This window comes from Arvicola amphibius, chromosome 8 (assembly GCF_903992535.2).
Source record: "Arvicola amphibius chromosome 8, mArvAmp1.2, whole genome shotgun sequence".
NCBI classification, from domain to species: Eukaryota; Metazoa; Chordata; class Mammalia; order Rodentia; family Cricetidae; genus Arvicola; species Arvicola amphibius.
Window position 1 is genome coordinate 51,973,458 of NC_052054.1, and position 12,134 is coordinate 51,985,591.

The following is a 12,134-nucleotide window of genomic DNA, read 5'->3' on the forward strand; positions in this document are numbered from 1 at the left end:
TGACCTTTCGGAGCTTATGACTGGTACCTAAGCATCGCTACTAAAGTGTGTGTGTCTGTGTGTGTGTCTGTGTGTGCATGTATGTGCATGCATGTACATAATTGTGAACACATGAAAAATAAGAGGAACCTAGAACCACAGTTGGGTTACTCTGCTTATTAAACCCCTTTCATAATATGAGTGCCACCTGCTGGAGGGTTACAATGCACCTAATATGATTTTGCAATACTAGTTTCAAAAAGGCCCGTCAAAAGTGTGAAAGTGTCAAGTTTCAAATGCTGATTATTAATGATTGTTTTTAGGGTCCCCAGTGAAATTGGGCAGGTCTCCTAATTTACTATAAAATTCATTGCTTCATTTATTAGGCTGTTTTAAAAAATGGATTTACTCAGTACTTTCTAAAATAAAGTCATTGGCAATTTTTTTAATGTAAGAGAGTTTGTTGGCCCTGTGAGTCATATTGTTATTTTAAAGAAATCAAACAAGAATAGAAAATTAGATTTATTTTGGGAAAAGTAAGTTATTGGAGTATAAGGATTTTAGAATCCCTTTTAAAAATGTCTGGAACCCTAGGGAGCATTATAGACAACACAAAAGGTATTGTGGGTAAAAATAGAAATGGGGAGCATATTAGACAATACAAAGAGTGTGTGGGTAAAAATAGAAATGCACGTTGGGATCTTTAGCTTGGTAAAGAATCCCCGAGGCTCAGTAGATCTTAAATAGTGCTTTAGAGAAAATGTTCCAAGCTCTATCTTTAGATTTTTGTGTGTGTGTTTAGGACAATGAAAAGTGGGTACTTTTTATAATGCTCACGTTTGGAAGGGGGATCAGATAAAATCTGTGTCCATTGGACATTCTTCACAAGGGTGCATTGCTATCAGGTTAGCACACTGAGTATCTAGCACAGAGGTTAGCTTTCAGTGTTGTCTTAGGAAAGTCATAGCCTACTGAACTGCTGTTTAGATGGCTCTAGTGTGTATTTGTAGTTGCATGATACCATGTAGAGAAAATGTTTGTTGAACAAAGAGAAATGTGGTTTTAATCTCACACCATTAAATAAGTACTAATAATACTTTACTATATATTTTTATAAACAAATCATTTCTATAGATGCTTAAAATATATCACATTTTAAATGTTTAAAACATATCACAACATTGTAGCAGTAAGTCCCATTAAAGTCTTTTCTGGGACTGGAGATACAGCTCAGTAGAGTATTCTCTGCTGTTCCTGAGGATGTGAGTTGGATTCCCAGCACCCACATCAGGTGGCTCACCACTGCCTACAACCCCAGCCTCAGAGGTCTGATACCTCTCACCTCAGACACCTACAGACATTTCACATACTCACTACACACACACACACACACACACACACACACACATTTTAAAAAACCCTTTAGTGTATATATCTATACACTAAAGCTGAAGCTATAATATATGGATATACCATCATCATCAGTTTTGTTATCATTGAACACTAAGGTTGTTTATCGCTGTGCCGTTTGCTGGCTTCTGTGAATAATGATAGATAGACTTAACTTTTTCTTTGTGGTGAAGTCAGGGTAGTGATACACATTTGTGTGATGTTTATCTAGGACCTAGGGTTTTGTTTGTAAACTGGCCTTAAAAATACTTTCGAGAGCTGATGGCATGACTCAGTGATAACTGCTTACCTCGCAAGTGTGAGGACCTGAGTTTGGAGCCCTAGCACCCACATAAACAGCCTGGGTGCAGGTGCTTGTGATTGTTAATTCAGTGCTGGAGGCAGAGCTATATGGTCTTTTGGAGCTTGTTAGCTCGTCCGCTGAGCTGGTGAACTTTCAGTGAGAAACCCTTGCCCAAAATTAAAAGTGGAAAGTGGAGACAGCTGAGGAAGACACCATGTATGGTGGCTTTGGTGTCCACAAGCACATCCTTATGTTACTTTTCTCGTGGAGTATGTATTAGTTGAAAAAAAATCACTCAGAAATACTTTCTGATAGAAAATGGTTTGTCAAAAGAAAGCATTTTACAAAGCTGTTGTTTTCAGGCTCATGAGATTTAAGTCATTTTACAAATATTATTGAGTGCTTAATTATGTCATAGGTACCATTTGAGCACTAGGGATATAAAATCAACAAAAGCTTTGCTATTATTGGAAAATGGCAAGCAACAAATAGCTTCAAAAAATTGCAATGAAAGGGCCGAGGAAGACTTTCTTCGGAGGTGATATTTGAGACTAGGGTAAGCTCCCTCCTCTGCTTCCCCTAACTGTTGCCTTTGCTGTTTCTGAGAAGAGCAGATGGAGTTGAAGGCAGGGGGAGTAGAGGTTACCACGCCTGTGTTAGCCCCTAGGCACTGAAATGGAGATGCTGCCTTGAGGGAAGAGATGTGGGCAGAAGGCATGGTTATAAGTAATTTGCATTTGTGTTATTCAAATCCCTTAAAGTAGATGAGACCACCAAAGCTAAATACCCTCCAGACTCCTTCAGTGTGCCTAGCACTGCGTCATTCCCCAGGGATACAGAACTAAATTAAAATTGGCCTTTGAGAAGGTCCTGGTTAATAGGGAGGCAGATGTAAACGGTTAACAGAATAAACTATGTATATATTCTGCCTAGTTCAGAGACCAAGTCTGAAAGCCCTTCTGTACTTCACTGTGCTCTGTCACCGCCTCAGCAGCCCACCCCTGCGTATGTACAGAAACCTTCACAGTGACTGACGCTCCTTTAACTTCAGGACGATTTTGTGGGGGGAGGGGGGTGAGCGACAACTATTTCATCCTGTCATTGGCTAGGAACATAGAACTAATGTGTAATCTAAACAAAAAGCAGTGCTGCTTGAACCAGCAGCACAAAGGTAGACACCATTAGCTGAGCACCTGCTCTTCTTCCCCCCACCAAGGAGAGGGACTGTTAGCCTTCCTGCCCTTCAAGTTATGTTGTAGCACAGATTGTTATTAGAATTAGATGGCAGTGAAACATTTGCATAGATCATTTTGCAATTTGAAGTATTCTATAAATAGGTAACAAAAATGAAAAAGCACTCAACAAAAGTCTAATGAACTAAAGACATGAAAACTGCTTACTAAGATAGGTGTTATTGTGAGCGTTTGGTTGGTTGGCTTTTCAGTGGTTGTTTATTTTTTAAGACATGGTTTCTCTGTAGCTTTGGAGTCTGTCCTGGAACTAGCTCTTGTAGTCCAGGCTGGTCTCGAACTCACAGAGATCCGCCTGTCTCTGCCTCCCAAGAAATGGGATTAAAAGCATGTACCAACACTGCCCAGCGGTTTTTTAGTTTTTATTTTTTTAGGTATTTTTTATGTGTATGGATGTTTTGCCTGCAAACATGTCTGAGTACCACATGTATGTAGTATCTGTGAGGGCCAGAAGAGGGCGTCAGATCCCCCTGGAACTGGAGTTTCAGAGCTGCTATGTGGGTGCTGGGAATTGAACCTAGAGCAGCCAGTGCTCTTAACTGTTGAGCCATCTCTCCAGCCCTGTGGTACAAATTGGTGACACCAGCACTTGAGGCTGGAGGATCACATGTTCAAAGCCAGCCTTGGCTAACATAGGTTGCGTGTGTGTGTGTGTGTGTGTGTGTGTGTGTGTGTGTGTGTGTGTGTGTATGCATGTACATATTCAGGGTCTCATGCATGCAGGGAAGCATTTTTGTACTGAATTGTGTCCCATCCCTCTTTTTGCTTTTTGTTTTGAGATGGAGTCTCACTAAATTGCCCAGGCCTTAAATTCAGTTTGTAGCCCAAGTGGGCCTTGAAGTTTAAATTCTCCTGCATCAACCTCCTGAGTAGGCCTGTAACTATAGGACTTTGTCAGCATGCCTGGTGAGCTCTTGTCTTTAAAAAAAGTCAAGTATGTTTCTCTGTGCTTATTAATTCTGAACCCTGGTTGAGTAGTGGGAGGCAGGCACGTTTACAAGGCTTTACCCTGAGCCCGTGCCATTGTTACTGTGTCTTGTATCAGGCTGCTGACTATGTAATGTGCAGACACCATTTTTATGTCCACTTTCTTGTCAGGGTGAGTTGAAGCTTGTGCACTGTGAGGGCCCTTCTTTTTCCATACAGAGCCTCTGCTACGTGAGTCAGCTGTCTATCGATGTGACAGATACCTGAGATAATCAAATGTCTATGGGCAAAGGTTTGTTGTGGTTTATTGTTTCAGAGATTCAGGCCATGGCTTCTTGGCCTAGGGCTTGTGATAGCACAGTGCCTCACAGTCAGAGCGTGCGTGCGGCAGCAGAGACCTGTTGATAATGCTCAGCCTCTTGGGGCAGAGGTTGAACTAACAGCCCTACTTCCTCCCCTGGGCTAGCTACGCGTCTTAACCATTCCTCCACTTCCCAGTATCGGTATGGACTGGGAACTTTAGCATATAGGATTTTAGGAGATGTTCAAGATCCAGACTCCAGCCACTTTTTACCTCCAGTCTTTATCTGCGCACACAAGACTCACCATGCCTGATAAGCCCCATAGGTGCTAGAGTGGATAAATGTAGGGATTTTAAGTTTTCTTTCCTCTTTTTGTGAATTATATATTGAGGTCTGATACTGTGCTTAGGGTGGATATAAATGGTGATTTCCATTTCTCAAGAAGATAATCCTTTCATAAAGAAAATATACATGGACCAAATATAGTTCCTTTTTCGGGAGGGGAGGGGAGGGGAGTGGAGGGGAGGAGAGAGAGAGAGAGAGAGAGAGAGAGAGAGAGAGAGAGAGAGAGAGAGAGAGAGAGAGAGAGAGAGAGAGAGCGCGAGCGAGCATGCGTGCGTGCGTGTGTGTATGCGCGCACGCGTGCACACGCGTACATGTACATATATGTGCATGCTTGCTAAAGCCAGAGAGCAGCCTCGGGTGTCATTCCTCAGTCCTTTCTTTTGTTATTTTGAGATGAGGTCTCTCACTGACCTAGAACTCAATAAGCAGGCTAAGCAGACTGGCCAGTGAGGGGCAGCCCTCCCCCCAACTTCCACCCCACCATCTGCCTGTGTTCACTCTGGTACCACGACTGACTTTTTAAAAAAGCATTTTAAAATGCAGGTTCTAAGAATGGAATTTCAGGTCCTTGTGTTTACAGACCCCAGACCCAGTTAATCCTGTTAGTGGTGCACTGTCCGTCTTATCATTTTACATGGCCTCTTTTGAACCTGTCCTACTTATGAGATGCACACGTGCACACACGCATGCTACAGAAAAGCATCTGAGCCTCTTTTGAACCTGTCCTACTTATGAGATGCACACGTGCACACACGCTTGCTACAGAAAAGCATCTGAAAGGTGCTGACAGAATTTTCTCCACCAATGGTATTGGAAAGCCATTTTCCTGCTCATGCAGCTCACCTGGCAGTTTTAAATTTGAAAAGTTCACCTGAAAGCTGGGCAGTGGTGGCACACTGCACATGGGTGGTGAGTTCAAGTGTGGCCTGGGCTATCTAGTAAGACCTTGTTCCAGATTCAAAAAACCTGTTCAAGTATGAGCAGAATTCCCTTCTAAACCCTGCTTGTTGACGAGTCATGATCTCCTTCTTTCTCTTGCATTCATTCAGCTTTTGAGAGAATTGAAGCACCCCAACGTGATCGCATTGCAGAAGGTGTTCCTTTCTCACAGCGACAGGAAGGTGTGGCTGCTGTTTGACTACGCAGAACATGACCTTTGGGTAAGTTTAAACTTGCTCTGCCCAAAGGGTTGTTTTATGTAGTTAAGGGGCATGTATGCAGGCAAAATGTACTACTAATGCACAGGAAAGAAAGCTCGCTGTTCATTGCAGTTCAGAGCAACTGAAGTAAATGTTGCTTTTAAAAAGGCAGTATCTGTTATGCCCAGAAGTTTCCCTTGAGGAAGTTCTGCTAGGAGAAGAGACTGGTTCTCTGCAGGCAGTAACGGCAGTGGTGACATGCACAGTGAAAACCGGTTCCTTTTTGTGAAGCACACGGGGCTCAGAGTTGATCCAGTATATGCTTGGAGTAGGTTTTAAATGAAAGTCACCCTCTTACCATATCTTGATATTTAAAACTGCGCCTACCAAACAAATCTATGCATATAGTTTTTAGAATGCCTTGTCAATACATAAAAGAACCAGAGCATTTAAATCATTTTGTCTCTAAAACTGCACCCCCAAAAATCTAAATGTGACAGTTAAGTTATGGACAAATTTGTTTCAATATGTTTTAGTGTGCCTTCTACATAAATCAAAAATTCTGGACAGGCTTATCAGGTCTGGAATGTCTTCTCAAAATTCATGCTGTTAGAGAGCTGTTACGAGAGCTTCTACTGTTTCTTTTAAATTCTTAATAAAAGTTACATTTGGGGCTGGGTAGATGGCTCTGTAGGTAAAATTACCTGCTCCCAGATATAAAAACCTGAGTTTGATTCCTCCAAGATCCACACGGTGGAATGAGAGAGCCCATTCCTATGAGTTGTTTTCCATGTGCACGCGCGTGCACGCGTGTGCACAGACACACACACACATACACGCACACACATGCTACATAAATAAAATGTTTTTAAATGCTGTTTTGCTTATCATGGTAATGCATACCTGTAATTCAAGCCCTTGAGAGGTGGAAGCAGGAGAATCAGGAGTTGAGGTTATCCTTGAGCATGAGTTAAAATTATCCCAGGCTTCCTAAGGCCCATCTCAAAATGCAAGCTTCTTCCTCATTTGTCATAACCCTCCGTTATTTCTACAGAGCTACCTGATAATGCATAAAGCTCACTTGGGTAGCTGCGTGGGCTGCTGCGGCTCAGCAGTTAGGGCCTGAGTGGGAGTAGAGGAGGCTCTAGCATTTCCTCCCTTGCACTACAGAGCTTTTATAACCACATTTAACACATGATGTGAAAATGGCCTCTGGTTATTGACACCTCAGCCATTTGTCTCAGGTTTGAGATCTAACAAATATTATTTCAAATTGTTAAAGTTCTCCAATTTCTTTTCTCCGTTGTTTCTATAATACTAAATTGTAGGAACATATCACATTGTTTTGTGCCTAGAGAAGGTGGTGCTTTCCCAGTAATTCAGATATATCCATTGTCAGTGATGTTATCCAATATACTAAGTACTGACTTTTTATGTAACAGCCAGGATTTACAGTTTGCCATTCTTTCTTCTCCCATTCATATAGAATATTACCAGTACTGTTCTTAGGCATGTAAGTGTGAATTCTTTTTACCTTTTGAGGCTATTTAGTGGAAATCTTAGTGTTTTAATGAGATCTGACCATTATAGACTCATATTAACATGGTCACATTCATCCCCTCAAACATTTTTTTGGACAACCTTATTATTCAGAAATTTTTGTATCATTAATTAAAAAGTTCATTGCAAAATACAGAGCATTTTGATTTTGATATGAGCAGCCTATGTTATTACAGTATGTTTTATTTTCTAATTTTAGCATATTATTAAGTTTCACCGTGCATCAAAAGCAAATAAAAAGCCTATGCAGTTACCAAGATCTATGGTTAAGTCGCTGCTTTACCAGATTCTCGATGGTATCCATTACCTCCATGCAAACTGGGTGCTTCACAGAGACCTGGTAAGTAGTTTTTCTTTATAATATAACATTAGCTAAGAAAAATTTATAAATACATACCAAAGGAGGGATAAAAACTTACCTGTAACCTACAATCAAAAGACTAGAAGCTGATGGCATGGTGGCTGCTGTCTGTAATTTCAGCACAGGAGAAGCTGAAGTAGGAGGATTGCCATGAAGTCAAGGGCAGCCTAGGCAGAGTGAGACTGTCTCCCTCTTCTGTCCTCCTCTCCCCACCCCACCCCACCCCTCTTCTTCCTCTCACTTTACCCTTTGCTGAGTGCAGTAGTGCATACCTGTAACCCATACTCAGATGGGAGATTGTAAGTTTGCAGCCAGCCTGGGCTGCATAGTAGACCCTGTCTAAAATAACAAAGAACCAACCAACCAAGATGCTCTTTAAACATCTGATGTCTGTTATTCCATTAAATTAATGCATAGCCATAAAGTGTCAATGTGATTTTTAAACAAATAGTAATATATAATTTTAATATTCAGTTAATATATAAAGTAGTGCATTTTACTTCCATTATTCTTTATATAAAAGCACTAATAATGAAGGTTGACTTCTCATTTTTTCTCCTTAAGACTTAAGCTGAGATCATGACATTACCTTTGGCAAAAATGTTATTACCAGCATTACTTAATAGTAAATAAGTGACTGGGTGGTGGTGCACGCCTTTAATCCCAGCCCTTGGGAGGCAGAGGCAGGCGGATCTCTTTGAGTTTGAGGTCAGCCTGGGCTACAGAACGAGTTCCAGGACAGGCTCCAAAGCTACACAGAAAAAAACCTGTCTCCAAAAACCATTAAAAAATGAATAAATGCATTTAAAAGCTAGAACATACTTACTTAGACAAATTAGTCACAGTGTAAATGTTTGGTCTTATATTTTAATTCAGAATATATAATAAACATTTATTAATAATCAAATTATATGCTAAGTACTCATCTTTCTTTTCAGCTTAGATTCTTATTGTTTTATTTATTAAGATTATAACTACATAGGATAGCTATAATCCTCATAAGTTTATCACTGGAGCTGTTATCCTCCCCCTGCATGATTTCATAATAATTTGTTTTTTTTTTTTAGTTTGCAAATTTTAGATCTAGAAATGATTGGGGTTAGTCTAGGTAGGTTCCAGCTTTATTAACTGAGGAGAATTATTTGCTACAGAAAAGATGGAATACATAAAGAGATGTAGTTAGTACCCATTAGTACCTTGTCAGTCAGATCTGGAGTCTGCCTTGACCTCCTCTTATTGTGACATTGTAGTTGAATTGTAACCAAATAATAGTGACCTTGTGGTCATTATTCATTAATTTAGCATTTTAAAAGAATTTTAAGGCTCTTTAAGTCTTCTAAATTTCCAGTTTTGAATTTACCATTAGTCATTATGTTTTAAAGTGGTTCATTGGTACTTGAGATTGCTTTGAAATTATACATAGATAACATTTAGGTTTTGTATTTTTAAGGTTCTGATCATATTTAATCAATGGTGAGAATCTTTTGTTCAGGACTGAGTTACTGTTTTTCTCTTGTTTTACAAAGTTATTTGTTCTAAGTAGATGAATTTATGATAGTTTATTTTCGATACTGTGATCTAAATGCCTACTGGTTCTATTCAGTGTGACTGGGACTCAGTTTTTCCTGTTTAACTTTGCTCTCCTTTAGTTTCCTCTCTCCTGGTTTTGGCAGCAGCCTCTTCCTGGCAGAGAAACAGACCTACCTTTATTCAGACCTTCTTTGTGGTTTACATCCAGAGCGTGACATTGTCATGTCTAATACCTTTTCTACTCATCTGTTTTTATCCCCTGTGCTCCTTCCTTGCTCAGGCCTTGATAAATTAGATCTTTCTTTTATCACAGTACCAGCCTCTGTATTTGTGTTCTTTCAGTCTTTCTCCTTCTAGTCCGTAATAGACCTACTAGCCACTTATTAGCCTTTCAGGAACTTTGGAGTATAATCTTAGGAAAAGTAAAGTTTAAGTTTCTTACTTGGTTTTCAGGATATTACTGGATATAGCTCTAATGACTTCACATGTTTACTGTACACACCCCTTCATCCTGTCCCTTGCTACATGCTTTTTGATATTGGTTATTCCTGTGTTGTCCTAAGGTTTCTTGCCTTAATGGCTTGCATTTCCTTGTCTTATTATCCTTTGTCTTTATATACTTAAATGTACTGTTGTCTTTCAAGGCTCAACACAGATACTAAAGCTTAGGGCTGGAGATGACTCAGCAGGTAAGCACCGACTGCTCTTGCTAAGGACCTCGGTTTGATTCCAGGTATCCATATGGCAGACCACAGCTGACTGTAACTGTAAATAGAGACTGTGCTTTAGTTTCCTAGCCACCCAGACCACAATAATCGCACAGACACTATATTCATTACAACATTGTTTGACCAGTGGCTCAGGCATATTCCTAACTAGCTCTTACATCTTAAATTAATCCATTTCCAATAATCTATGTATCACTATGAGGCTATGGCTTACCAATAAGGTTCTAGCATCTTTCTCCTTCAGCAGCTATGTGGTATCTGCCTGACTCCACCTTCTTTCCTCCTCTATTCTGTTTGGATTTCCTGCTTTGCTATATTCTATCTTGCCATAGGCCAAAGCAGCTTCTTTATTAACTGATGGTAATAAAACATATTCACAACATACAAAGGAGAATCCCACATCATACTAAATTCTAAAGCTTGGTATTGGAAATGGCTCAGCAGTTAAGCACTGGCTACTCTTGCCAAGGACCTAGGTTTGATTCCAAGCATCCATATGGCAGCCCACAATTGACTATAACTCCAGTTCCCAGGGATCTGGGGCTATCTTCTAGCCTCTACAAGCACCAACCTGGTACATAGACATACATGCAGAAAAAAAAACCACCAATACATGATAATAAATTTAAAAATTTAAAGCTTACTTTCATAATCTATCTCTACTTTGAAATGAAATAATCATATCATTGTTATTCATTCCTGTTATATATCATTTTTATTCTCTTATGGTACTTGTTAATATCTATAGATGTCTTAGATTAGCAGTTCTCAATCTGTTGATTGAACAACCCTTTCATAGGGGTTGCTTAAGATCATTGGAAAACACAGATACCTACATTACAATACATAACAGTAGCAAAATTACAGTTATGAAGTAGCAATGAAAATAATTTTATTGTTAAGGGTCATGACATGAAGAACTGTATTAAAGGGTCGCAGTGTTAGGAAGATTGGGAACCACTGTCTTAGATCATCTCCCAGATTAAAACTTTCTGAGAATCAGGGTTTGTGATCCTTGTTGTATACAATAAATGTTGTAGAAATGCAAGAATGTTGAATATTATTTCATTTTTGTTACTAAGTACCTGGAACATTGTCTTCCATGAACGTGCAATATTTTTATGTCTGTATAAAATAAGGGGAAATAGGAATGCTATAGCTATGACAGCATCAGAGACCCTCTCAAGAAGGTTAGAGTCTAAGAGAAGCAACGTGACATAAACACCAACACTTACAAGTTAGGGAGAATGAGATTGTGGGTCCTTCAGAGGGGAAGACTCAATGCTATTTTTCAAGCTAAGAAAAGTTACAATGTGAGTATGGTAGGGGGAATAGGGTGATATTTCAGAGAGCAGGTAGAATTTCAGCTGGATTTTGACATGGAACTTAGAGATTTAGTGAGCAAAGGAAATCTATAGGCGTATTGGTTATAGAAATTCTAAGGTGAGAAGGCCGTTGTATTATCTCAGAAAGGACACGAGTGGTGCCTGGCTCAAATAGGAATAGCTGGTGGAGTATAAAGTAGGACAAAAAAAGATTTGGGTTGCAGCTTGACTGAGGCAGGCCCCAAATATCTGGTATTTGTGGGTTTGAAACTTTGTGAGCAAAAGAGTAGATTTCCCACTGATTGCAAAAACCTTTTTCCTAAGGTGAGCATAGGGTTTTCCATATTTTCTAAAAAAGTATTATAGTGCTTATTTATATTTTCTCAACACAATTACTTCCACCTCTCCACTATTCATAAGTAATTTTAATGAAGTCGGGGCGTCTCCTAGTCCTTTCCATTGACAAGGATCTTGATGTCTGTCTGTACCATACTGTCTTTCTTTTGCTCAAGTATTTTCAGGAATGGAATGTTCAACCTACACATGTACCTTGTCATCAATAGAAAAATGTATATAAAATAGGAATATGTTATTAAAAGGAGATGAAGATGTTTGAAATCTTAGTGAGCTGAAGAACAGGGCTACTGTTTGAGGTAAAGCGGAGGCTTTCAACTGCTTTATTTCCCATTGCTTCACACCGTTTGTTAGTCAGCTGTCTTTGTGTGCTCATTGTCTCTAAAGGACCATTTCATAGGGAAAACCTGGAAAATCCGGGTAACTGTAGTAGTAGAAGAAAATATAAGCCTGCAGTTTGATAATGTAACCAAAGGAAATTGAGAGTAATTAAAAGAGAGTCTAGAGTTCATATTCAGAAATATTAAACCTCAAAAATACTGGTATTTTTGTTTTTTCTGTGTTTGTTTTCATGTCTGGAACAATATTTCAGTTATGTGATTTTGAATCCTAGAATGAAATACAAAAGCAGAGAATTTTAA

At 39.5% G+C, this 12,134-nt stretch overlaps 1 protein-coding gene across 4 annotated transcripts in view; it reads left to right on the plus strand.

The window, feature by feature from the left end:
• Cdk19 (cyclin dependent kinase 19) overlaps nucleotides 1-12,134 on the plus strand; it is a 138,194-nt gene that overhangs the window by 79,017 nt on the left and 47,043 nt on the right. For all 4 annotated transcript variants that reach the window (XM_038339645.1, XM_038339643.1, XM_038339644.1 and 1 more), the window contains exons 3-4: nucleotides 5,546-5,656; nucleotides 7,395-7,535. In XM_038339645.1, the coding sequence (XP_038195573.1) occupies nucleotides 5,546-5,656; nucleotides 7,395-7,535 (252 nt within the window). The remainder of the gene's footprint in view (nucleotides 1-5,545; nucleotides 5,657-7,394; nucleotides 7,536-12,134) is intronic.